This window comes from Mobula birostris, chromosome 6, assembly GCF_030028105.1.
Source record: "Mobula birostris isolate sMobBir1 chromosome 6, sMobBir1.hap1, whole genome shotgun sequence".
NCBI classification, from domain to species: Eukaryota; Metazoa; Chordata; class Chondrichthyes; order Myliobatiformes; family Myliobatidae; genus Mobula; species Mobula birostris.
Genome location: NC_092375.1, coordinates 49034157 through 49059430, shown reverse-complemented (window position 1 = coordinate 49059430; position 25274 = coordinate 49034157). Strand labels below are relative to the sequence as shown.

Sequence of the window (25274 nt, the reverse complement as noted above, 5' to 3'; positions counted from 1 at the left end):
ATACTTGAGAGGCAATTTACAGTAGGTAGTTCATGTCTTTGCAATGATCATAGTGGTTCAGCAAAGGGATACAGATCAGGTGAGTGATAGAAACTTGGCAAATGAAGTTTAATGTCATAAAATGTGAAGACATGCATATCAATAAGAGGAATCAAAAGGCAATTTATCTGACTGGAAAACTGCATTTGAGCAAAGCAAAAAGGGATCTAGTTATCTTTATACATGAATCACATACAGTTAGCAGGCAAGTGTAACAAATAGTTAAGGCAATTCCCAGTTGGTTTTTATTGGAAACAGGCTGGGGTTTAGAAAGCTTCAATTATATCAAATTTTGGTGAGACTACACCTGGAGTACTCTTCAGAAGTTTGGTTCCCTTACCTAAGGAATGATATAGCGGCATTGGACTCAGTGGTTGCTGTATGCCTCCATGTCTTATCACCCTAGGAAACAAGATCATTTTGTCCAACCCATCTTCTCTCACTCTCTGCAACTTAAAACTCAATTTTATCTTTTCAGTTCTGGTAAAGGGTCTATGATTCCACTTCTCTTTATACAGAAGCATGACCTGCTAAGCGCTTCCAGAGTTTTCCAACCTGTTTTTTTAAACAACTTAAGAGACTGAGCATTTAACTTGCAACGATTATGATCAACTGGCACAAATTTGTGAAAAGCAATTCATGTTGGGAAAAAATTACAATTGAGATTTGTAAATGTTGAATTAAAAATGTCAAGTATAGGCATCTGCTGAATCAAATAAAGGATGGCCAGAATCTTGCCAGCATCTCCACATTTAGTGATTAAATTAAAGTAGCACTTTAGCAATAACCTATTCCTTATGTGCTTTAATAGTCCCAATTTTCAACCCTTACAAACAGTTTAAACGTACAAATAACTACAGCACAAAATCAAGCTACTTACAATTCAAAGACCATATAGAGCATTCCATCTGAGCTGTACGTTTCCAATAATTCTACAATGTGTGGATGTTTCAGCATGTGGCAGATACTGGCTTCCCTCTTTAAATCTGAGAAAAAGGAAATATCTTGTAATTTAGAATGTTAACATTTCATGGCTGAGTAGCTCCATTGTGTGTAAATAACAGGACTAATGTTTAGGAATATTTAGATTGCAAGTTATAGCTGTCACAAATAAAGTAAATCTATAAACTGAAAATTCTCTCATAAGCAACATAGATGGTGCACCTGTGCTCTATCAAAATTCATTATATACAGCTTTCATTTTGAACAGACAATCAAAGACACACGCTCAAGAGCAGCAAATAAGGTGGTTATATTAGAAGTATTGAAACTGCCAGCTTAATCCAAGTAGGAAAGGCAAGACTGATGATGAATCTTTGTAAGACAGCTTTCAGGATATTCAAATTAGTTAGGTTTAGTTTTATAATTCTAGCACAGTAACATACATTCACAGAAACTTCCAACACAGCAACATACACAAAATGTTGGAGGAACTCAGCAGGTCAGGCAGCATCTATGGAAATGAATAAACAGTTGACGTTTCTGGCCAAGACCCTTCATCAGAAAACATCCATTATCCTATTGCACAAAGTTACCCTCAAACCTTCAAAGGCTCAAAAACAGTGGGCAGGAAACTAGATGAGCTCCATTTGTCATTGGATTGGCAACATTGCTGTAGGATGGTGAATGTAGTTCAGATGTGGAATGTAGAATGCCTTCAATACTGTGCCACTGTGAAACTAGTATGTCCTCTCCACAGTGCACGCCTGTCAACCCGTAGATTTAGTTCCCTTCATGACCTCCACTGGTGAAGAACACGCATATCTGGTACAGGCGTGTTTGCAGGGGCTGACAGAAGATTGCCTTTCTAGGCATCAGTCTATCTCTGCATTCCAATCAAGACATTTTTTTTTAAATCAAGCAATCTTACTCCCCAGATAGCAAAAAGGCAACAAGGCTAATTGCTCACAAATGGAGATCAGGTTCACAATACCAAAGTGCATGCACGTACTGGCAGATGCATGCAGAAGGTCCCAGTGTCAAGTTCCCTGGCCATGAGGGCACTAGTTTTGGATTCATCAAGTGAAAGCAAATCAAACTTGCCAGAAGGCTATTCACAAACAGGGGTGATTTACTCAGCTGGCCCTTCTTTACACTAGCACCTAAAAATCTAGCAGTTCTGTACTAGTTACCTTCACCTACACACGACACTCAACCTGAGGCAAGCTGACATAGGTAGAAAGAGTTCCTTCAGCATTTTGTATGTGCTGCTTTGGATTTCCAGCATCTGCAGATTTTCTTGTGATTGTTTCCTAATATCCTCTTTGCATGCATTCTTTTTCTTCCTTATTCACTCTCTCCCCATTAAATGTTTAACTCCTCTGCTTCCTTTTTCTTCTCTATTCCCGAATGACATACCCATAATTTTGATATTGTGATGTCTGGTTCTAAACATCCCAGCCAAGGGAAACATCAGCTGTTTTGAATATATCAAGCCCCTTAAGAATTTTGTAAGTTTGTGAAATCACCTTTGTTACTTCTAAACTTGGAAAAATATAGGCCTATTTTGCTTAATCTTTCTTCATATTCAAATCTCAGGAATCAATGTACTGAATTACTGCTTCATCTACTTTATTATATGTGTCTCCTTCCTTATATTGGCAGATCAGACCTGAAACTAACAGTCTTAGAAGGCTCTGCATATTTGAGACATTTCTACTCTTCTACTCAAATCCTCTTGCAATAAAGTTTAAGATATCATTAGCCTTCATAATGATATCATAACCGGTTATGGTCATTTTACAATTCATGTACAAAGAACACCGACATTACTAAGAATGCCAACACTTTTCACTTATCACTTAAAAAGCATTCCTCCTTTATTTTTCTACCAAAATGTACTTAATTTTCCCACATTCACTCAATGTCAGTAAGACCAAGGAACTGACAGTTGACTTCAGGAGAGGGAAACCAGAGGTCCATGAGCCAGTAATCATTGGAGTTTCAGAAGTGGAGAGGGTCAGTAACTTTAAATTCCTGAGTTCACCATCTCAGGGGACCTGTCCTGGACCCATCACATAAATATAATTGCAAAGAAAGCAATACAGCAACTCTACTTTCTCAGGAGCTTGCAGAGATTCAGAATGTCATCAAAATGCGGGACTTCTGGTAGAGCTCATGGAGTGAAGTCGTGTTCTTGACTCGCTCCATTACCTCTGAGTTTTTCTTCTTATGATCAGCTATATTTTAATTAACCATTAAGGCATCGACTTTTACAATATTTTGAAATAAATTGGGCTCTTTGATAATCGGATGCTTTTAAGGTCTGCTAAGTCTAAGAATGGAAAAAACTGGAAGGACGGCAAACTTCCGGTTAGACCGAAAGGTACCGATTTTCCTCCGACTGAACCACTGGTGACTGTGAAAGCTATATCGGATCTAATTCAAAGGGAAATTTCAACCTCTATTACGGAGCTGATTCGTGCGGAAATTTCAATTAATTTCCAGAAAATTGCTGATTCAATCGATAAGATACAATCATCTATTACGGAACATCAGTTGGCTATATCTGATCTTCAAAAATCCATGCAACAAAATGAACTTAAGATGGAGAAAATTGAAGAAACAATTAATGTAATGAAGAAACTTGACTTTCTGACCTTTAAAAACTCTGACTTAGAATCCAGAATGCGACGGCAGAATCTTTGAATGATTGGGTGCGTGAAGCTGTGGAATCTGATAACCCTATGAAGTATTTTTCTCAACTTTTAAAAGATGCATTTCCTACTGTATTTCCTGACCAACCACCGTTATTGGATCGTGTTCACAGAGTTCCATCATACTCATCTAAGTCAGATAAACCTCGACATGTCATCTTACATTTTCATTACTTTCAAGACAAGGAGAAACTGTTTCGTTCGATCTAAAGGTTACATTGATTTTTTGGATCTTAAGTTCCGATTCGTGGAGGATTTCAGTAAACCAATTCGGGATCAACGGGTTCGTTACAGATCTGTGATGTCGGAACTCTACAAGATGGATTTAAAACCAGCACTGCTTTACCCAGCACGTCTAAGGATTCGTACGTCAGATGGAGCCCTCCGTTTTTTTGGAATCTCCATCGGATGCCCAGAGTTATCTGGATCAATTTTCACCTTCAACATCTTAATCGTAATTTTTAACTATCTCCATTTGATCGGAGGTTGTGAATTTGTCGGCCTTAATTTTTTTTTGCCTTAGATGGGCAGAAAAGTTTATTTTTGATTAATTAATATGGTTGCTAAACTTTCTTTCTATCTGCGTCATTCTTTTCTTTTTCCCAGGGGATTCTGGGTGGTTATTCCCCCAGCGTCATTCTACGTATTTCCTTTGAGGCCTTAAATTTTGTAGTTTTTAAATCTACTTTTTTTTGTAGGTTTTCATAACTAGTTTATGTTAATAATTTCATTTCTTTTTTTGTTTATTCATAGGGTCTGGGGTTTGTTGCGGTTTTTTTTAATATTTTCTGGCTTTTTCTGTTATATTAAGTGTTTGTTTTAACTGATTTACTTTTTTATTCTTTTACTGTTTTATAACTAGCTGATCTTTTTTATATTTACACTTTTTTTTAGGGAGCGTCTATCGGAAGTCATAGGGGTAGTTTTAGTGCTTGCTCCTTTCTGGCGGGTCTGTGTTAGATTTAGCCTTGGGGTCATGGGGTGGGGGGTGGTGGGAGGGGCTTCACATTTTAGTTTTTTTCTTCTTGGGCTATGTACACTATTGAAGTATTGGTTGCATTCTTCTTCCCGGTATCTCTTATTTGTTCTGTTCCCTTTCCGGGTTCGTGGGTCGAGCCTATCATCAATCCTCCTTGTTGCAGGTTGACTTTAGGGTTTATGGAGTCTATTATTAATTTTGTCTCCTGGAATACTAATGATCTTAACCATCCTATTAAAAGGAAAAAAGTTTTTAAAGTGTTCCAGAGACTTAAAGCACAAATTTTATTTTTACAAGAAACCCATGTGCGGAGGGGGGACAGACTATGTTTTTTTAAATTCTGGAAGGAACAACAGTTTCATTCGAACTCTAACGCTAAGATTCGAGGCGTCTCTATTTTTATAGACTCCTCAGTTAGTTTTATACAACATGATATTATTTCTGATTCGAATGGTAGATTTCTACTGGCTAGTGGTCTACTATTTAATAAAAAGGTAGTTTTGGTTAATGTTTATGCTCCCAATATGGACTGTCCAGAATTTTATAAATCATAATTCAATCAGTTCCCCAATTTGAATGAGTTTTCATTGATCTGGGGCGGAGATCTTAATACCTGTTTATCTCCAGCTTTGGACCGTTCGGCTCCTCTACGGACCTTACCTAATAAATCTGCAACTTTGATTAATTCATTCCTCTCTGATTCTGGCTCGACGGACATTTGGTGTTTTTTGCATCCTCAGGAAAAAGAGTTTTCTTTTTTTTCCACATGTTCACCATTCCTATTCAAGAATTGATTATTTCTTTATTGACTCTCATCTTATTTCTTCAGTGATTAAATGTGATTATGACTCTATAACCATTTCAGATCATGCTCCACTTAAGCTTTCGATTAAAATTCAGGCCAATACACAAAATAATAGACAATGGCGTTTTAATTCGCTGTTGCTTCAGGACTTGGACTTTGTTAACTTTATGAATGATCAGATTGATCTTTTTTTTTACAATCAACTATACAGAGGATATTTCTGTGAACATTCTTTGGGATACTTTTAAAGCTTATATTCCTGGTCAGATTATCTCGTATTCTGCTGCTTTGAGGAAGAAGCTGAAGCAGGAGGAGTTGGTAATTGTGGACAAGATTAAGGAAATTGATAAGAAATATGTTACAGCTCCCTCTGAGGAGTTATATAAACAAAGAACTGAACTTCAAATGGAACACAGTTTATTACTTTCGTCCTCGATTGTAAACCAATTAAAGAAAACAAGAAGTGAATTTTATGTACACAGTGACAAAATTGGCAAACTGTTGGCTAACCAATTGAAGTCTAATTATGCTAAATCTCAAATTAATCAGATTTATAATCAAAATGACCGACTGATACTTGATCATGCGGGGATTAATCAAACCTTCTTTGATTTTTATTCTTCCTTATATCAATCAGAGTCTCCTCGAGACTCTAAATATATGAATGATTTTTTAGATAACCTAGACTTCCCTGAGATTTCACAGGATATGTCTTCTATGCTAGATACTCCCATTACCACTGATGAGATTAAGAATGTTATTTCCTCTATGAACTTGGGGAAAGCTCCTGGCCCTGATGGGTTTACCGTAGAATTTTATAAATGTTTTGCACCTTCATTAATCCCTTGGTTCTGTAGGGTTTTCGAGGCTTCATTAAAACTTGGTAAACTTCCCGAATCTTTCAATAGAGCGTCAATCTCTCTAATATTAAAGAAGGATAAAGATCCTGCTCAATGTGCATCTTATAGACCAATATCTTTATTAAATGTTGATTCTAAAATTTTTTCTAAGTTATTAGCAAACAGATTAGAAAAAGTACTTCCTTTTACTATTTCGGAAGACCAAACGGGTTTTATTAAAGGTCGTTACTCTTTTTATAATATTCGCACACTGTTAAATATTGTTTATACCCCCTCACAAAATGATCCTGAGTGTGTTATCTCTTTAGATGCTGAGAAAGCTTTTGATAGAGTAGAATGGCCTTACTTATTTAAGGTGCTTGAAATGTTTAATTTTAGCTCGAAATTTATATCCTGGATCAAACTGTTATATCATTCTCCTGTGGCCTCGGTCTGTACTAACTCTCTAAGCTCACCTTTTTTCCCTCTTTTTCGAGGTACTTGACAAGGTTGTCCTCTTAGTCCTTTATTATTTGATATTGCATTAGAACCTCTTGCAATTGCCATTCGAGAATCTCCAAATATTACTGGGATAACTCGGGGCTTAAAGTCCCATAAAATATCACTCTATGCTGATGACTTACTTTTATATATTTCTAATCCTCAAAAATCCATCCCTGCTGTTTTAGAGTTATTAGCACAATTTAGTCTCTTTTCAGGTTATAAATTAAATCTTAGTAAGAGTGAACTTTTCCCGATTAATAAACAACTTCCCATATATCATAACTTTCCGTTTAAATTGATTAATAATTATTTTTCATATCTTGGGATTAAAATTACTTGTAAATACAAAGATTTATTTAAGATTAACTTTTTAACCTTACTTGACCATATTATTCAACTTTCATCTAAATGGTTTCCTTTATATTTAACTTTGATTGGTCATATTAACGTAGTTAAGATGTTTTTTCTACCAAAATTTCTATATATATTTCAGGCATTACCAATTTTTGTTCCAAAATCTTTTTTTGATAAAGTTGACTCAAAAATTTCTTCATTTATTTGGCAAAATAAAAACCCGAGACTGGGTAAAATACATTTACAGAAAGCTAAGAGAGATGGAGGCTTAGCATTACCTAACTTTAGATTTTATTATTGGGCAATTAATATTCGACATATGAAATTTTGGTTACTTGACCAGGATAAACTATCCATTCCTAAATGGGTAGCATTGGAATTACAATCTGTTCAGGGTTATACACTTGGCTCTATTTTAGGTTCCTCTCTTCCTTTTGATTTGGAACGCCTCAAACAGGTATCTAACCCGATAGTTAAATATACCTTACGTATTTGGTTTCAATTCAGAAAATTTTTTGATCTTAACCAATTTGGGCTAGCGATTCCTATTTTGGGTAACATTTTTTCCTCCCTCTTTTACGGATCGTGCTTTTCAAATTTGGAAGACTAAGGGTATTTCACGGTTTTTGGATTTATTTTTAGATGGTTCCCTTATGTCTTTTGAACAATTATCTAATAAATATAATTTATCAAGAATACATGTTTTTAGATATCTACAAGTTAGAAATTTCCTAAGTACTATACTTTCTTCTTTTCCAATGCTTCCTCCTACATACATTTTAGATACTATAATTAACCTTAATCCATGTCAGAAAGGTGCATCGGCTATTATTTATAATATTATTATGAAACTTAGGAAAGCTCCATTTGATAAGATTAGGGTAGATTGGGAACAGGAATTGGGGTCTATCATTTCCGTGGATGACTGGGGGCAGATTTTACAATTAGTCAATACTTCCTCTATCTGTGCTAAACATTCCCTAGTTCAATTTAAAGTTGTTCGTAGAGCACATATGTCCAAAGATAAATTAGCTCGCTTTTATTCTCATACTAATCCTTTTTGTGATAGATGTCCGGGGCAGATAGCCTCTTTAACGCATATGTTTTGGTCTTGTCCTACTCTGGAAACTTTTTGGAGAGACATTTTTAATATTATCTCAAAGGTATTGAATATAGATATCTCTCCTTATCCTATTACTGCTATCTTTTGATTACCTAAAATTTCCAGTAATCTTTCTCCTTCAGCCCGTAGAATGATTGCATTTCTTACTTTAATGGCGAAAAGATGTATCTTACAACATTGGAAAGAGCTTAGTGCTCCAACCACCTTTTTTTGGTTTTCTCAGACGATATTATGCTTGAATTTGGAGAAAATTAGAAGCAATCTTTATGATTCCTCACTTAAATTTGAACAGACCTGGATATCTTTTATTCAATATTTTCAATTAATGTAATTTTTTTTTCTTTTCTTTTTTGCTCCATATTTATATACCCTTGTTTTTTTTTTTTTTTACTGTTTTTAATGAGGTCGGGTTTGAGGACGTGATTTTAAGTTCTTTAACTCTACTTGGTTCCAAGTTAGCCCATTGCTTTGCTTTGCTTTTAGTTAGTTGCACGGTGGTTTTTTTTTTTCCTTTTCTCTATTGATATATATATAAAATTAGTATACTATTATGTTACCTTAGTATGTTATGTTTAAATTACATTGTTTGTATCTTTTTTTTTCTGTATTAATATCTCCTGTAATTTTATTATATTCTAACAGTGTATTAGTGCCTATATGGCTTACTTTTTTGTATACTTATTCAATAAAAAGATTTAAAAAGAAAGAAAGAAAATGCTTGGCAAACTTCTATACATATGTGGTGTAAAGTGTGCTTACTGGCTGCATTATGGTCTGGTACAGGAACACCAAAGCCTTTGAGCAGAGAATCCTACAAAAGGTAGTGGATTCAACACAGTACATCACGCGTAAAACCCTCCCAACCATTGAGCATATCTACATGAAACGTTGCTGTAGAAAAGCAGCAGCTATCAAGATCCTCACCATCTGGGGCATACTGTTTTTTCACTGCTGCAATCAGGTAGAAGGTACAGGTGCCTCAGGACTTGCACCACCAGGTTCAAGAACAGTTAGTAGCCCTCAACCGTCAGGCTCCTGAACAAAAGGGAATAACTACACTTATTTAAAGACTATTTAATCTTATAATTTCATATTCTTTATTGCTATTTGTTATCTGCATTTGCAGTCTGTTTATAGTTTACAGTTCAGATCTTGTTTACTGTTCTTTAGATTTGCTAAGTATGCCCACTGAAAAAGAATCTCAGCGTTGTACGTGGTGACATGTATGTACTGTGATAATAAATTTTACTTTGAACACCTGTCACACATTTAGCTATTCACCAAGCCAGACCACATTTTTCCCCTGAAGTACTGCTGTGTCCTCCTCACATTCCACATGGCAATCCAGATCAGCTAACTTGAATATAATACATTTGATTCCCTTATCCCTGATTAATCTAGACTGTTTCAGCTGGGGCTGAGTGCAATACTCCCTTGTATGATTCATCATTATACTCAGGATTTTCATGCAAAGGATCACACTATTCAGTTAAAAGCAGAAAAAAATAGAGCAATAGAACATGAGAATACATTGCTAACCCACTCAGCACACAGGATCGGTTCTGATGACAAATAGAGTTAGCAATAAAATGAGTCTTCACATCATTACAGTTTGAGGATAGAGGGAAAGCCTTTTAGGACCGAGATTAGGAAAAACTTCTTCACACAGAGAGTGGTGAATCTGTGGAATTCTCTGCCACAGGAAACAGTTGAGGCCAGTTCATTGGCTATATTTAAGAGGGAGTTAGATATGGTCCTTGTGGCTACGGGGGTCAGGGGGTATGGAGGGAAGGCTGGGGCGGAGTTCTGAGTTGGATGATCAGCCATGATCATAATAAACGGCGGTGCAGGCTCGAAGGGCTGAATGGCCTACTCCTGCACCTATTTTCTATGTTTCTATGTAGAGAAATATATTACCAACAGTGCTGCTATGCTGGGAACGTGGTGTGAAGCCACCATGCCCTACTGCTCAAAGAATCTGGGTGCCAGGAACAGGATGAATCCCTACTGCATACTACTTTACATGACATTACAATTTTTCTCTTCACCCCTTGCTGATGAAAGCTGCTGTCTCCCCTCTTCCATGATATCAGAGGAAGTGTGTTAAAGTGAATTGAAAACTGTGTCATAGAAAATAAAGCTGGAATAAATGGGTCCTTTTCAAAATGGAAGCAGCAACAGGAATTAGCTCATGGCCCACAACTTCACTATTTACATTAATGGCCAGGGAGAATAAAAGAACATATTAGATTTCCAAATTTGCCGAGGATATAAATATAGGTGGAAGATCTTAGTTTAATATCATGCGTAGCAAGATAAAGTGGAACACTTTTGTTTTATGCCCTACAGACAAATCATTTCATGTACAAGTACATTAAGGTAGTTAAAGTATTGCTGAATTTAGAGAAAAGGTGCCAGGGTCAGGGATGTCTCAGATTGGGTCCATGGCATTCTAAAGGGAAAGCGTTAGCAGCCAGAAGTTGAGGTACATATTGGTACCAATGGCACAGACAGGAAATAAGAGGTGGTCCTGAAAAAAAACGAGTGATATAGAAAGCTGAAAAGCCAAGACCTCCAGGGTAGTAATCTCTGGATTAATGTCTGTGCCACGTGCCAGTGAGTTAAGAATAGGATGATTGTGTGACAGATGAATGTGTGGTTAAAGAATTAGTGTAGGGGCAGGGTGTCAGATTTCTGGATCATTGGGATCTCTAATGGGGAAGGTATGACCTGTACAAAAAAAGGCAGGTTACACATAAACCTGGTGGAGGGGGTAGAAACTAATATCCTTTCAGGCAGGTTTGCTAGAGCTGTTTGGGGAGCGGGGTGTTAAGCTAATTTGGCCAAGTGATGTGAACCAGAGTAATAGGGCTGAGGATGAGGCAGATGACATACAAATAGATGCAGTGTCTAGTGAGGCTGTGAGGAAGGTCAAGCAGACGATATAGAGCAAAACTGCAGTTGGTCAGATGAGTTAAAGTGAAACGGGGGGGGGGGAAATCAAAAAAGGTGATGAGTAAGGTGTTATATTTGAATGCATGCAGTATACGGAATAAAGTACATGATCTTGTCGTCGTCGTGGCTATCCAACAAAATCAACAAACTCATTCGTAAGGCCAGTGATGTTGTAGGGATGGAACTGGACTCTCTCACGGTGGTGTCTGAAAAGAGGATGCTGCCTAAGTTGCATGCCATCTTGGTCAATGTCTCCCATCCACTACATAATGTACTGGGTGGGCACAGGAGTACATTCAGCCAGAGACTCATTCCTCCGAGATGCAGCACAGAGCGTCATAGGAAGTCATTCCCGCCTGTAGCCATCAAACTTTACAACTCCTCCTTTGGAGGGTCAGACACCCTGAGCTAATAGGCTGGTCCTGGACTTATTTCATAATTTACTGGCATAATTTACATATTACTATTTAACTATTTATGGTTCTATTACTATTATTTATGGTGCAACTGTAATGAAAACCAATTTCCCCCGGGATCAATAAAGTATGACTATGACTATCCCTCGAGGTCGAGGATGATGGTCTTCGTTCTGTTGATCTACTTATGGGCTCTCAAGTGGCTTATGAGTCCAATCTTGGCTTTGAAAGTTCTTCCGCATTCAGGACAGGTAGTTCCAGATTGCAGATCGGGCTTTGGTTGTTGCTGCCTCTCTTTCCATTTTCTTCTCTTTTCTGCTAATTCTGCACATTTGTTGGCTTCGAAAGTTGCTGTTCCTTCTCGGATGATGGCTCGCCAGATTTTCCTGTCCTTGGCATTGGTTTCGCAATTGTTGATGTCGATGTTACGTTTCTTCATGTTGGCTATTAAGACGTCTTTGAATCTCTTCTGTTGTCCGCCTCTTTTACGTTTGCCTTCTTTAAGCTGGGAGTAGAAGATTTGTTTTGGCAGATGTTCGTCTTTCATCCGACAACATGACCGCTCCATCTTAGTTGGTTCTTGATGACGTAGGCTTCAATGCTTGTTGTTTTTGCTTCATTTAGCACACTTACGTTGGTTCTTCTATCTTCCCAGCTGATATTTAAGATGTTTCGAAGACAGCATTGATGGAACTTTTCAAGTGCCTTCAGATGTCGTCGGTATGTTGTCCAGGTTTCTGATGTATACAGGAGTGTTGGGATTACCACTGCTTTGTACACTAACATTTTGGTGTCTGTTCGGATACCACGATCATGAAAGACTCTTGTTCAGAGACGTCCAAAAGCTGTTCCAGCGCATTTAAGACGATGTTGGATCTCATCATTAAGGTCGACATTGGAGGAGAGGTGACTTCCAAGATAAAGAAAGTGGTCCACGTTTTCCAGGGTTGTTTCGCCAAGTTGAAATGATGGTTCTATCCGATTTGTCTCAATTGGTGACAGCTGATAGATGATCTGAGTCTTCTTGGAACTGATGGTAAGTCCAAGTTTCGCGTATGCACGGTTGAAGGCACTCAGAATCTGTTGTAGGTGGTTTTCTGAAAGAGCTGCAACACTGTTGTCATTTGCGTATTGGAACTCGATGAGGGAACCCGTGGATGTCTTCGTTTTGGATTTGAGACAGGCAAGATTGAAAAGTCTGCCATCTGTTCTGTAGACAATTTTGATTTCTGGGGGTAGGTCGTCCTTGATAATGTGGATGATTGTCGCAATGAAGATGGTGAACAAAGTTGGGGCAATCACGCATCCCTGTTTTACCCCTGATCTAACTTGAAAAGACTCACAGATACTGTTGCTGACCATGACTGTGGCAAGCATGCCATCGTGGAGGAGTCTCAGGATTTGAATGTACCTTTCAGGGTATCCATAGGTAGATAGGACACCCCATTGGAGTTCCCTTGATACCGAGTCAAAGGCTTTGGTGAGGTCAATGAATACCATGTACAAAGGTTGAAGTTGTTCAAAACATTTTTCTTGTAGCTGTTGCATTGTGAAGATCATGTCGATTGCTCCACGTGATGGTCTAAAACCAGCTTCTGTCTCCGGAAGGATCTTCTCAGCTAAAGGCTTGAGCCGGTTGTTCATGATGTGGGTGAGGATCTTTCCTGCTGTTGCTAACAGGGAAATTCCATGATAATTTCCGCATTCGGATTGATCGCGGTATACGGAATAAAGTACATGTTCTTGTAGTGCGTAAGAGACTAGCAGGTGTGATGTTGTGGGCAGAGAGTAATGGTTGAAAGATCATAGTTGGAGATTGATATTCAAGTATACACATTGTATTGAAAGGACAGATAGGCAGACAATCGGGGCGGAGTGGTTCTATGAGTAAAAATTAAAATCAAATCTTTAGAGGTGTCATAGGATTGGAAAATTTAGAATCCTTGTGGATAGAGTTAAGAAACTGCAAGGGTAAAAAGACCCTGATGGGAGTTATATACAGGCCTCCAAACAATAGCCAGGATGTGGGCTACAAATTACAAAGAGAGATAGGAAATGCAGGTAAAAAAGGCAATATTGTGATAATCATGAGGTATTTCAATGGGGGGGGGGGGGAAATCGGGTTGGAGCTGGATCCCAAGAAAGGGAATGCCTACGAAATGACTTGAGCTCACTTGGTAAATGACAATTCTAGATCGGGTGTTATATAATGAACCAGATTTTTATTAACAAGCTAAAGGTAAAGGAACCCTTGGAAGGCAGTGGTCTAATATGATAGAATTTACTTTGCAGTTTGAGGAAAAAACTTTAAAATCAGATGTATCAGTATTATAGTAGAGCAAGGGGAATTACAGAGGCATGAGGGAGGAGCTAGCAAAAGTTGATTGGATGGGAAAGGAGGAAATCTTGTCTGACAAATCTATTGGAATTTTTTAAGGAAATAACAGACAAGATAGACAAAGGAGTCAGTGCATATTGTTTATTTGGATTTTGAGAAGGCCTTTGACAAAGTAACTCATACGAGGCTGCTTAACAAGAATCCATGGCATGATAAGAAAACTACTAGATTGGATAGAATATTCGCTGACTGACAAGAGGCAAAGAGTGGGAATAAAGGGGGCCTTTACTGGTTCGCCGCCAGTGACTACTGGAGTGCTAAAGGGGTCGATGTTGGGACCTCATCTTTTCACGTTGTACGTCAATTATTTAGATGAAGGAATTAATGGCTTTGTGGCCAAGTTTGCAGGTGATATAAAGATTGGTGGGAGGGCAGGTAGTGCTGAGGAAGCAGAAGGTCTTAGATTGGAGTAATGGGCAAAGAAGTAGTAGATGGAATATAATGTAGGGAAGTGCATAGTCATACAATTTGGCAGAGGGAATAAAGGCGCGGACTATTTTGTAAATGGAGAGAAAATTCAAAAAGAGATGCAAAGGGACTTGAGAGTCCTCGTGCAGGATTCTCTCAAGGTTAATTTGAAGGTTGAGTCAGTGGTAAGGGAGGCAAATGTAATGTTAGCATTTATTTCTAGAGGACTAGAATACAAAAGAAAGAATGTAATGCTGAGGGTTTATTAGGCATTGTTTGGACTGCACTTGGGTGTATTGTGAGCAGTTTTGCGCCCCTTATCCACGGAAGGATATGCTGGCATTGGAGAGAGTCCAGAGGAGGTTCACAAGAATGATTCCAGAAATGAAAGAGTTAACATATGAGGAGTATTTGTTAGCTCTGTGCCTGTACTTGCTGGAGTTTATAAGAATGAGGGGGAGGGGTTTCTCACTGAAACCTATCAAATATTGAAAGAGTGGATAGAGTGGATTTGGCGAAGGTGTTTCCTATAGTGGTGTAGTCTGGGAACAGAATAAGGGACATCCATTTACAAAAAAGATGAGGAAAACTTTTTTAGCCAGAGAGTGGTGAATCTGTGGAATTCTTTGCTACAGACAGCTGTGCAGGCCAAGTCATTGGATATATTTAAGGCAGAAGTTAAAAGGTTCTTGATTAATCAGGATGTCAAAGGTTTCAGGCAGAAGGCAACAGTATGGAGTTGAGAGACATAGTAAATCAGCCATAATGGAATGGCAAAACATTTTGATGGGCCAAATGGCCTGATTCTGCTCCCAAGTCAACGAAGGGAAGGCTAGTTTAATGTGATGGACAAATGGAATACACAACTCTTTGCAATATAAGGATATTGTGATTTTACAAAGGGATATATAGAGTTTGAATGAATAGGCAAAATAAAACTGGCATATGCATCTTAATGTGAGGAAATCTGAAGCCTTGCATTTCAGTTAAAGAAACCCAGACAGATGATCTAAATCTAATATAAATAGAGAGACTGATGTACAGAGGTATTCTATTGCATGACTTACAAAGTTTGCAGGCAGGTCAAAGTAACATGTTAGATTACAGACATTTTGATCTTCGTTGTAATGGGATTGGGGTTTAAAACACTGAAGTTTTGCTGCAATTTTATTGGACACAGATGCTATCTCACCAAAAATACCAAGCAAATGTTCATCCCCTACCTCACAAAATAGAGTAACATTAGAAGTTGTGCAAAGGAGATTCACCATTACTGGGATGAGAAGGTTATACAAATAAGTTGGGTCTCCGGTTCTTGGAGTATGGAAAAATGAGAGGCGACATTGGTCATAGATGAAAGATCCATAGTGCACTTGACAGCATAAATTTTGGGATGTTTTCATCAATAGAGGGATTTGGGGAAACAACTATAAATTAAGAGGCTGTCACTTAAAACCAGTACATAGAAATTTCTTTCCAAGAAAGTGGTGAATCTCTGGAATTCTCTGCCCTGGTAGTAGCAGATTCTGGATCAAAGGTATTTAAATTGCAACTGGTATTGGATTAGAATCCTGAGTGTTTTTTGGCCATTTTAGCTTTCACTACACTTGCTTATATGTTTGTATAATCAACTAGTTGTTTGCAAGTTTTTAGTTTTATACTTCTGCAGTTCTCTTATCTGCAAGCTGAAGTGTGACTCAGACAGAACCTTTTCCACAGGTTTCCTTACCTAAACTGGTTTATGCAGGCTTGCAGTATAAAGCCAGAGCATGTGGTAAAATTCTTTGTTACTTTACTTGCCAGTTCATGCTGACCTTGTCTGGTCTGTACTATCTAATAAAACAGCTATAACCACAAGATTTGTGCCTCATTCTTGATTTCCTAAGAACTTTCTGAACAATATCCCCAGGTCTAACAACTTGGTATCAAGAATAGGATAGCTGAAAGGATTAAGGATTAAATGAATTCCAGGTGAGATGGAAAGTTCTAATGTACACATTCTACAGAAAGATAGACCTCCCTCCTTCCTTCCCTAAATTCCATACACTATTTAAAGGAAGTGTAAGAATAAAGTTAAAACCCAAGGTTCCTCTCCTCAACTCTGCTCTATGTTAAGTGAAGTTAAACTGTATATATGCTGTGCATAGCTTTTATTTTGACAAACTGGCATATCCATTCAGCTCTGTTTGGTCCATTTGAATTTTGATTGATCTAACTGCTTCCGCTATAGGCTCCCAATAAGCAAATGAAAGTTCTATATCTACACATATAGCAGAAGCCATGGTCAAAATGAAGAAGAAACCTATCAGAGAAAAAGATGGTACTGAACCTCCAGTTGTTCCATGAGAACAGGGTTTTCAGTTCTTACCTAAATTATGTATTTTAACTGGATAAGACTTTTGTTCCCATTTCTTTACTAAATATATCAATGTGAAACTGAATTACTTTCTTGATTTCTGAAGAACATTTGGACAACATCACTTCCAGGTATAACAGTGGATAAATATCTGATAAACAAATGAATAGAATAATAAGAAAAGGCATAGAAAAGGAGTTGAGGCAACCATAATCAGCCGCAACCATAATAAATGGAAAGCCTACTCCTGTTCCTATTGTCTTCTGTTCATTATTTGAGTGCAAAATCATCCTCAGCCTGTAAACTTCTGCAGTAGCAGCACCAATGAGTATACCACAGAGTTGGAGACAACTTCAATCATTTCCAACAGAAGGTGACTGAGAGACCATAGTGTGATTTGTCATTGATGTCAGTTCCCAGCAATGGCTTGCATTCAACAAGCCAGCTAGTGTGCAGTCATGAACTCCACATCTCAGTGCTAAGCAGTGATGTCTCTTGCCTCAACTCAGCTGACGCCAGTACACACACAGCCTCTTCACACTAAGCCAAGGGTGATTCATGCTTTGGAGGTGTCAGCATGGAGACTGGGTATTCTCAACAGGTTCCTGGCACAGCAGTGTATAGCAACAGGTGGATTAGGTAGCACACTATATATCTGGTGCAATAAAGTCCAATACTTTCTTTTGAAAGTGAGGCGGGAAGAAATACCTGCAAGTGCTCAAACTACCAAGATTACTATATCGATTCGGTGCTCACCAGGATAGTGCTGAGGCAGGTTCACCAAATTAACAGGTGGATCTGCAAGGCAGGGGACACTGAAGAGGGAAATCACCATGCTACATTATTGACATTGGTTTTGTTCTTGTATTTCATGAAGAAACTCCATGCCTTGTTACAGACATTGCCCAAGAGACCTGGCAATAGATGCTGACAAGATGTAAAATCAAGGGAGATGCTGGCATTCAACATCAGTGATTACCAAAATTTAAAAAGCCAAGTTAACAGTACATTTTTCTAAACTAGTATCTCATTTGTACAAGCAAAATAGTTAGAAGCTTCTTAAAAGTACATTTTGAAACATATTTTGGAAAAAAAGGAACTGAAATCTACACATCTAGGCCCAGAGCATTTAAGTGGTAATTATGACTGGGCATGCCATTAAAAGCTTTTAATACAAGTATGAAAATTTAAAGACATTTTAAAGATAATGCATTTTACAGCAGCCTTTGAAGTAGTACAAAATCACTAAACTTAACTTCAATTTGAAATTAAACTATATCCAGAGTCCAAAGTTCTTTAAATTTTATAGTGCAATGAACTATGTAGTTTGTGTTTTACATCCACAATTCCCAACTCAATGAACTTATCAGCAAAACCCACTTAGAAGAATGAAAATTTTAAAAAGTCTGCAGATTCTATACATAAGACATGGGAGCAGAATTAGGCCATTTGGCCCATTGAGTCTGCTCTGTCATTCAATCATGGCTGATCCTTTTTTCCCTCCTCAGCCCCACTCCTTCCTTCTCCCTGTAATCTTTGATGCAGTGACCAATCAAGAACTTATCACTCTCTGCCTTAAATACACCCAATGACCTGGCCTCCACAGCTCTCTGTGGTAACAAATTCCACAAATTCACCACCCTCTGGCTCAAGAAATTTCTCTGCAACTGTTTCAAATGGATGCCCCTCTACCCTGAGGCTGTGCCCTCTTGTCCTAAACTCCCCCACCATGGGAAACATCCTTTCCACATCTACTGTCTAGACCTTTCAACATTTGAAAGGTTTCAACGAGATCTCCCTTCATCCTTCTAAGTTCCAGTGAGTACAGACCCTTTCATTCCCAGAATCATCTTCGTAAACCTCCTCTGAACCCTCTCCAATGCCAGCAGATCTTTTCTTATATAAGGAATCCACAACTGTTCACAATGCTCAAGGTGAGGCCTCACCAGAGCCTTATAAAGCCTCAGCATCACATCCCTGCTCTTATATCCTAGACCTCTTGAAATGAATACTAACATTTTCACCCCATTTGGAAAATAGACTGCACATTTATTTCTTTTACCAAAGTGGATGACCATGCGTTTTCCAACATTGTATTTCATTTGCCACTTTCTTGCCCATTCTCCTAAACCAGGGGTCCCCAACCTTTGTTGCACTGCGGACCGGTTTCACATTGACAATATTCTTGCGGACCGGATGTCCTTCCTAAACCCTGGAGACCAAAACTGCGCAAGATTTCCTTGCTCTTGTACTCAATTCCCTTTGTAATAAAGGCCAACATTCCATTAGCCTTCTTCACAGCCTGCTGCACTTGCTCATTCACCTTCAGAGACTGATGAACAAGTACTCCTAGATCTCTTTGTATTTCTCCCTTACCTAACTCCACAACGTTCAGATAATAATCTGCCTTCCTGTTCTTGCTCCCAAAGTGAATAACCTCACACTTGTTCACATTAAACGCCATCTGCCAAGTTTCTGTCCACTCACCCAGCCTATCCAAGTCACCTTGAATTCTCCTAACATCCTCATTACATGCAACACTACCACCCAGCTTAGTATCATCAGCAAACTTGCTGATGTTATTCACAATGCCTTCCTCTAAATCATTGACGTAAATCGTAAACAGCTGTGGTCCCAATACCCAGCCCTGTGGCACCCCACTAGTCACCACCTGCCATTCCGAGAAACACCCATTCACTGCTACCCTTTGTTTTTTATCTGCCAACCAGTTTTCTATCCATGTCAATACCTCCCCCCAATGCCATGAGCTCTGATTTTACCCACTAATCTCCTATATGGTACCTTATCAAATGCCTTCTGAAAATCAAGGTACACCACATCCACTGGATCTCCCGCGTCTATCTTCCTGGTTACATCCTCGAAAAACTCCAATAGATTAGTCAAGCATGATTTGCCCTTGGTAAATCCATGCTGGCTCGGCCCAATCCTGTCACTGCTATAAAGATATGCCACTATTTCATGTAAGGGGGTTTTGACTTTTATGTTACTGCGGAGGCTAATTAAAATGGCGTCTTTGTTATGTTAATGTGGGGAATGCGGCTTTGTTGTGTTAAACACTGAGAAAGTTTGCGCTAGCAGCTTGTTTTGGTTTAGAGGGTGATAAGAGGGTGCTATTAACCAATTGGGATAGTTGTTATGGTTTTGGTGTATTTGAAGATACTGTATGCGCGGGGTTTTGGGGCAGAAGGCGGGAGAGCGAGACAGAGGATGGACGAGGTGCTGTGATGTCCGCTAACGGGGTCGGACCCCAAGGAGGGCATTCAGCGAGGAGACGGAGACGGACTCGTGTGAAGCGTCTGGTCGACCACCGTTGTTGGTCCCAGGCGGCCGGTCAAGGTGGTCCGAGGGGTCGCAGGGTGAAGAAGGTGGTCCTTGAGCTCCAACTGTTTTGTGCACGAAGAGATTGAACTTTGATAAGTGTGGCGCCTTTTATTTTCCTTTTATATTTTATTCTATCAATTATATAGTTCCAGTAATATCTATAAACTGTTTATCATTTAATTGCATCTGGTGTATTTGTCTGTTATTTGGGCGGGGTGGGGTACCTCACACAGCATCCAAACAAACTATTATCCAGTTTGGCGGGGCCGAGGCTGTTTCCCTAGACGACAGCGAGCCAAGCAACCCTGAGAGTGGCTGGGGGGACTACATTGTGTAGGCTTTGTCCGGGATTGAGTCTGCTGGTATGCTGTGTGGGTGCCCTGTTTAAATCTGTAATGTGTGTCTCCGTGGGTTATTTGCTGGTGATTGCTGCATGCATGGTGAGTGAGGTCTTTGTTCAAGTTCAGACTAGCATTGACGAGTTGGAGGTGGCACTCGGGGCTGTCCATGCGGTTGGGAGAGAGAGGAAAGAATGATCTGATTTGGAGGTAGGGTCTGCGAATAAATGTTCTAGCTCTGGCAGGCTCCGCCTGGCACTTAGGCTAGTGTCCACCCCAAGAGGGGCAGAGGCGTGTGAGACATAGGCGGAGCAGATCTCGCAGTTGTTAGATGAGTGGCAGTGCTCGGTTGAGGGAGAACGACAGGGATTGGTTGAAAGTTTGAGTAGGCGGGCTGGTGACGGTGTTAGAGCTGTCAGGTTCACTTACACCGTAGTGACAGCTGTCAGTTATTTGAAAGAGGGGGGTAAGTTTTCAGTGTGTCTTCTCTGGCTAGGTGGGCAGCTAAATTGCTTGCAGTGCCAGGGGGATCAGCCCCTCCTTCAGTTGTTCAGCTGATCAGAGAGGTGTCGGGAAACTTAGTGGAGGCCCAGTGAGAGGAACAGCTTGGGGTCTCTGGGGAAACACGTTCCCAGCAATGTACCGATGAACTTCCAAAAGGAAAAGACCCTATTCCTGAAGGCCTAGAGGGGCCACGCCCCAGGGTGTTGCTATGGATAGAGGGAAGCGATGCTAAAGCTATCCTCGACTCCGGGGCACAGATCAAGTTGTTGTACAGTTCGTTTTACAACCGGTGTCTGAAGCATTTATCCTTGACAACCGCAAGGGCACTGGAGACTTTGGGTACTAGTGGCAGTAGTTATCCAGAAGACGATGATTGGTTAATGACCCTGGAAGTCATGGAGGCATTTTCTGGGCACCCAGTGTGTCGAGTTGCTTCTGAGGACATATGTAGCAGCCTTGAGCCAGTACCGAATTTAAACGAGACCCAGCGGTGGTACGGCTTGGGGAAAGTAGCTGAGGGTGAGACCCTCTTAGTAGATGCTCTGAACTACCACGAGGGAGGGGAGTTGACCGTTGAAGACACCTCAGTGAGAGAGAGGTCACGGCAACTGGACCCTGGCGGCGTGGAAGAGGAAGGCAGCATGTGTGTGGATGATGCGACGTGGTTTAGTGTGCTGCATCTGAGGAGCGGATGTTGCCAGATCCCGAGGAGTGCGGCTGTTGAGCCGAAGACGGCCATTACTAGTTCCCTAGGATTCTTCTGATCCGAAAAGATACCCAAGGGCATATCTGGAGCCCCTACATCCTTCCCGCAGGGCATGAGGAAGACCATGGGGGAAGTGAAGGTGTGTGGAGTTTTGACGTATGTGGATGACCGCCTAGAGCTTGGATTCGCCTGCGGGGACTATGAGGCGAGACGAGTGGCTGAGCCCGGGCGACCGAAGCGAAGTGTCAAATGTGGAGGAGTTTTTGGCCGGAAGAGTTTGGTGCAATGTGAGAAAAATGACCCGACATACCAGTTGAACTTCCTGGTGTTGGGACAGACGGTGGTGGACCAGGGGATGGAAACCCAGGTCGTCAATCTGAATGAGACACAGGGAAGCGAGGGGATTTGCACCACACTGCGGTCATGTACTGATGAATTAATCCAGCGAGAAGAAACAATGACCCACCTTCGAAGGGATCAGCAGAAACTCAAGACGTCCATTCAGAACAGATTGGAAGACTTACAAGTCAGGGAAGATCAAGTAAGTGTTTCTGACTAAGGTCAACAGAAAACCGAGAGCCCGGGGAGGGGAGTTTGACTACACTCCTGAGGAGGTGAAGAAATGGAGGACAGATCTCGGAAAAGGAAGGTGGACGCTTGAAAGGAACCTGAAGGTGACTATCGCGAGTTTAAATGAAGTGGAAAAACTGAAAGTTGACCTGGAAGACGTCCTCAGGAAGAAACAACCGGAGGCTGAACATTCTTTAACTGCTGCTTTTCAGGTCAGGGTGGAAGAAGCTGGTGGGGTAACTGCGTCCCAGATTGAGATGGCCAGGAACCCTGAGTCAGAACTGCTGAGGCTGTGGCGAGAGTTGAAGGAGTCCCCGAAGAAGCTGACGTCTCGACTGCAGGAGGCTGAAGGGGTAGCCCCGGCTAAATGTTTCAGTTTGGAGAAACTCAAACAACAGCTACCGATCGAAGGAATGAGGAAGGATACGGATTCGAAGGATGATGTGCTGCACATGTGGTACATGCTGCCTTTCGCTAACTTCCCCGTGATTGAGGAAGAGACCTTTGGCCCTTCTCCCACTGAGTCAGGTGTAGTGGGGAGGGCTAGCTGTGGGCAGTCTGAGTTGCGGCAGGATTGGGAAGTAGAGGTGGGGCCCCGGACACGGGGCAGGGGGCTCCGAGCTGTAGTGGTGGCCTGAGAGAGAGGAGTTGGCAAGTGGGCCCGAGGTATCCCTAGTAGTGTCTGAGCCTTTTGGGTTTAGGTGAGGGGGTATGGAGGTCTCAGAGGGTTAAGAAGCTCCCAGATAGGTTGGCCTATGTAGCGCCCGTGGGACAGGAGTAAGGTCCACTGTTTGGGAAGCACTGTCACTGTGTGTGTGTGTGTCTGCAGGACTGGTTGGCGAGTTATTTAGAAGTCATGGGGACATGACTTTATTTGGTGGGGGGAGAGTGTAAGGGGGTTTCAACTTTTATGTTACTGCGGAGGCTAATTAAAATGACGTCTTTGTTATGTTAATGTGGGGAATGCGGCTTTGTTGTGTTAAACGCTGAGAAAGTTTGCGCTAGCAGCTTGGTTTGGTTTAGAGGGTGATAAGAGGGTGCTATTAACCAATTGGGATAGTTGTTATGGTTTTGGTGTATTTGAAGATACTGTATGCGCGGGGTTTTGGGGCAGAAGGCAGGAGAGCGAGACAGAGGATGGACGAAGTGCTGTGATGTCCGCTAACGAGGTCGGACCCCAAGGAGGGCATTCAGCGAGGAGACGGAGGCGGATTCGTGTGGAGCGTCTGGTCGACCACCGTTGTTGGTCCCAGGCGGCCAGTCAAGGTGGTCCGAGGGGTCGCAGGGTGAAGAAGGTGGTCCTTGAGCTCCAACTGTTTTGTGCACGAAGAGATTGAACTTTGATAAGTGTGGCACCTTTTATTTTCCTTTTATATTTTATTCTCTCTTAATTATATAGTTCCAGTAAAATCTATAAACTGTGTATCATTTAATTGCATCTGGTGTATTGTCTGCTATTTGGGTGGGGTGGGGTACCTCACACAGCATCCAAACAAACTATTACCCAGTTTGGCGGGGCCGAGGCTGTTTCCCTAGACGAAAGCAAGCCGAGCAACCCTGAGGGTGGCCGGGGGGGCTACATTCATCTTTAATAATGGATTCTAGCATCTTCCCCACTACTGATGTTAGGCTAACAGGGCGATAGTTCTCTCTTTTCTCCCTCTCTCCTTTCTTAAAAAGTGGGATAACATTAGCCATTCGCCAATCCTCAGGAACTGATCCTGAATCTAAGGAACATTGGAAAATGATCACCAATGCATCCGCAATTTCCAGAGCCACCTCCTTTAGTACCCTAGGATGCAGACCATCTGGACCTGGGGATTTGTTAGTCTTCAGTCCCATCAGTCTACTCATCATCATTTCCTTCCTAATGTCAATCTGTTTCAGTTCCTCTGTTACCCTATGTCTTTGGCCCATCCATACATCTGGAAGATTGCTTGTGTCTTTCCTAGTGAAGACAGATCCAAAGTACTTATTAAATTCGTCTGCCATTTCTCTGTTTCCCATAACAATTTCTCCCAATTCATTCTTCAAGGGCCCAACATTGTTCTTAACTATCTTCCTTCTCTTCACATACCTAAAAAACTTTTGCTATCCTCCTTTATATTCCTAGCTAGCTTGCGTTCATACCTCATTTTTTCCTCTCCGTATTGCCTTTTTAATTAAGTTCTGTTGCTCCTTAAAAATTTCCCAATCATCCGTCTTCCCACTCACCTTAACTTCTTTTTTAATGCTATGCTATCTCTGACTTCCTTTGTCAACCACTGTGGCCACTTTCCCCCATTTGAATCCTTCCTTCTCCGGGGGATGAACTGATTTTGCACCTTGTGCATTATTCCCAAGAATACCTGCCATTGCTGTTCCACTGTCTTTTTTGCTAGGATATCCGACCAGTCAACTTTGGCCAGCTCCTCCCTCATGGCTCCATAGTCTCCTTTGTTCAACTGCAATACTGACACTTCTGATCTGCCCTTATCCCTCTCAACTTGCAGATAAAAACATCATATTATGGTCACTACCTCCTAATGGCTCCTTTACTTCAAGATCACTTATCAAATCCTGTTCATTGCACAACACTAAATCCTTATCCCTGGTCGGCTCTCGTACAAGCTGCTCCAAAGATGCATCCCGTAGGCACTCTACAAACTCCCTATCCTGGGGTCCAGTACCAACCTGATTTTCCCAGTTCACCTGCATGTTGAAATCCCCCATAACTACTGCGACATTTCCTTTGCCACATGCCATTGTTAACTCCCTATTCAACTTGCACCCAATCTCCATGCTACTGTTTGGGGGCCTTTTGACTTATATGGTTATATAAGTCAATAGCATCATAACATTTTAAGTAACGTTTGGATATTAAACACACAGCACATATTTTCCCCCTGTGAATATATAAAATCATTGCAACACACCAATATCGCCGAATCATTGGGAGCCCCGGGCTTGTTTTCCTGCAACAAGACGATCCTATCGAGGGGT

General features: G+C 40.6%; 1 protein-coding gene across 4 annotated transcripts in view; it reads right to left on the bottom strand.

The window, feature by feature from the left end:
• The window catches only part of caska (calcium/calmodulin-dependent serine protein kinase a), a 410842-nt gene that overhangs the window by 314080 nt on the left and 71488 nt on the right, over window positions 1-25274 (bottom strand). For all 4 annotated transcript variants that reach the window (XM_072260443.1, XM_072260444.1, XM_072260445.1 and 1 more), the window contains exon 3: window positions 920-1025. In XM_072260443.1, the coding sequence (XP_072116544.1) occupies window positions 920-1025 (106 nt within the window). The remainder of the gene's footprint in view (window positions 1-919; window positions 1026-25274) is intronic.